Raw genomic sequence first — 2,874 nt, forward strand, 5'->3', positions numbered from 1 at the left:
CTAGTTTTAGTGGCTGAAAGGCCTGATTCCTTTATTTAATTTATTTATAGTAAATAATTAAAGGAACAAACGTCAGGGATATGTCAAAGTGCAAACGTAGTCATTTATTTAAGTAGCAATCCCTTCAAGAGAAACATACACATAGATGCTAAGTCTAGTTATGAGGCTTAGGTAGTGCAGTTGGTTTGGTCATGAGAACAATCTTGTTACCGTGACAATGATTGAACAAAGGACAATATAAGGCATGCATTCAACTCCACTCTCTGTGGCGTAACGCCTATGCGCTCTCATGCGGCGGTCCGCAGGGCCCCTGAATTCTAGGGACCCCGAAGGTGCCCTACCCATAGGTTCCTCGATCTGGCACCCTGATCAAAGGAATTTGTTGATAAATAACACCATAATGTGTCTCTGAAATCGACTGTAGGGCATATATCATATTATAACGATTAAAGAGAGGGGGCCCGGTCGGCCCGACGGGGCCCCTCTCGGCCCGGGACTCCACCAAATTTGTCAAAAAATAAATAAAAAATGGAGATAAAAAGAAAATTATATTCACAATTTTAAGTATGTGAGTGTCATTTCCGGCCATCTAGACGTGCCATAATAATACATTTTCTTTTCTCAGCCCCACAAGGGCAACAGCATAATTTGTGTCTGAAATCGACTGTGGGATATATAGGGCCTATTATTATATCCAGTGGCGGAATAAAGGAATAAAGAGTTAGGGTGGAAGGAGCTGTCGGCCTGGAGCTGTTGGCCCGAGTCCCCACTAAAGTTTTCAAAACATTTTTTAACTGGAGATAAAAAATATATATATTCACAATTTTATGTCTGTGATGCCATTTCCGGCCATCTAAAGGTGCCATATTCATACATTTTCTTACCTCAGCCCCAACCATGGTGGGTCTGAGGTGGTATAGACTCAAATGTGAAAGTCACTCCCTGGCCTCAATTTTCTGAATCCATATTATATCATTTATTCGTCGTTTAGAACATCTAGAATAACAATGCACATCTAAAATCCCACGATGGAATTGGTGACCGTGACCCAGAAAAGGTGTACGTCCCCAGTTTCAGAAATACACAGGCCCCCGACCCCATCGTTAAGTCACTGTCTATATTCTGTAAAATCTAGTGCGCTACTACTACCTGATATTTACCTTTACTTCAGTATTTTCTATATCTATATGCGGCTCATATCTACGTTAAACTTTTTGTTTTACTCTGTAGATATATGATTCTTCTAGTTAGCTAATTGGATTAGCTGTTACAGACAACACATTAATTAGAATACATCCTATACATTCAATTCTTAGACAATTCTTAATAATACAAGTCGTGATTATACTAACTTTCAACTGTTATTGTAAATGTACAATTAACAAAATTTCCCGACGAGTCCGTAGCTGTAAATGTAAAGTTGTGTATTCCAATTCTATTATATGCTGGAAACTCTACATATGGATCAGGCGAGAGGGTAATAACTTCTCCTGAGTTGTCATTAACCGTTATTGAACCTGAATAGTCAACTAATGCAACACCTATGTCTGTAAGCACAGTGTTGTTAGACGGGCATGTCAGTATAGGTTGCTCTGTATCTGTAAATAAACATAGATCGATCATTATAGACTTTTCCGGAGTTTCAGAGGAACGTAACAACTGACCAATCAGAACAGGACCAGGGATACGCGCGTCTTTTAACAAGCACATGTGTTGTTCCACAAACATACGTGTTGTCCCACAAACACGTGTTTACGTATATTTTTAAACTGCCCTTTGGTGGGAGCTTAGGAACAATCCAAGCGGCGAGCTTAGCAGAATGGTCCATTGTATGTTCATTTTTATTCGTATCGTATTTGCATCTAGTGTTGTTTACTTGTTCTTGTTTTACGTGTTTGATTTTCTAAATAGACCTACAAGGATACACATAAACTGTATATTCATCCAATGACCTCAGACAGGACAAAAGTGATTAGTAGGCCTATCTGAAAATAAAGGCTCTATATAAATAAACAAAATCCCAAAACTTTTAAATCGATTTGCACACTATGTCATTTAATACAAATTTTAACCAAAAATACCAACAATGAAACACATCATTTCCAACATTTTATTCATAAATCTAGCCACAGTTGCCTATCTTTCTTCCGTCTACCTGTTTTTCCGTTATTACATTATTAATGGTAAATGTACGATCACTAACCTTGAACCGTTATCGTAAACGTACACGTCTTATAATTTCCCGACGAATCTGTTGCTGTAAACGTGAAATGGGTAGCTCCAATCCCAATATCAACTGGAAATGTTATATTGAGATCAGGAGAAATGGTTAATTCACCTGAGTTGTCACTTTTGATTATTGAACTTGAATAATCGAGCGCCACCGTTGGTGAACCCAAATCAGTATCCACAGTCATATTATTTGGACATGTCATTTCAGGTGGTTCTGTGTCTGTTGCATAAATTTAGTGAATTAACATCAAATAGTAAAATTGTGTACATTCATTTAGTAAAGTTTTTTTCTTGTATTCGACTGCTCATGCTTTGCAAGTATACATTATGCAAAATACAAGGTACAAGATACAGGATACATGATTCTTTTATTGCCACTTATAGATATGTTTTTAAGGCCGTTTTCCACTAGACGAATTTACTCACGGGAATCAAAACCTTCGGGTCGCTTCCTGAGCTCTGATTGGATGCGCATTTTTTCGCTAAGCAAAAAGTAAAAATAGTTTGTGAAAACGCATGTGCATGTACCTACGCTTTCGATTCGCGCGAAGAAATTTGCCTAGTGGAAAACAGACTTTACAATAAAAATTCGTTTAAACAATAATTAATTAATACGAAGGTTGGTTACAAAGAACAAACATA

General features: G+C 37.6%; 1 protein-coding gene across 1 annotated transcript; it reads right to left on the reverse strand.

Moving 5' to 3' along the window:
* Positions 1–1,096: 1,096 nt before the first annotated feature.
* Positions 1,097–2,445, reverse strand: LOC117102227 (hyalin-like). The gene is made up of 2 exons (XM_033242452.1): positions 2,204–2,445; positions 1,097–1,598 (listed from the first exon to the last, which is right to left on the reverse strand). The coding sequence occupies exons 1-2, from the start codon at positions 2,433–2,435 to the stop codon at positions 1,348–1,350; spliced, it is 483 nt and encodes a 160-aa protein (XP_033098343.1). The 5' UTR covers positions 2,436–2,445; the 3' UTR covers positions 1,097–1,347.
* Positions 2,446–2,874: the final 429 nt, after the last annotated feature.

This window comes from Anneissia japonica, unplaced genomic scaffold (genome assembly GCF_011630105.1).
Source record: "Anneissia japonica isolate Jap-2015-1 unplaced genomic scaffold, ASM1163010v1 scaffold176741_len2874_cov180, whole genome shotgun sequence".
NCBI lineage: Eukaryota > Metazoa > Echinodermata > Crinoidea > Comatulida > Comatulidae > Anneissia > Anneissia japonica.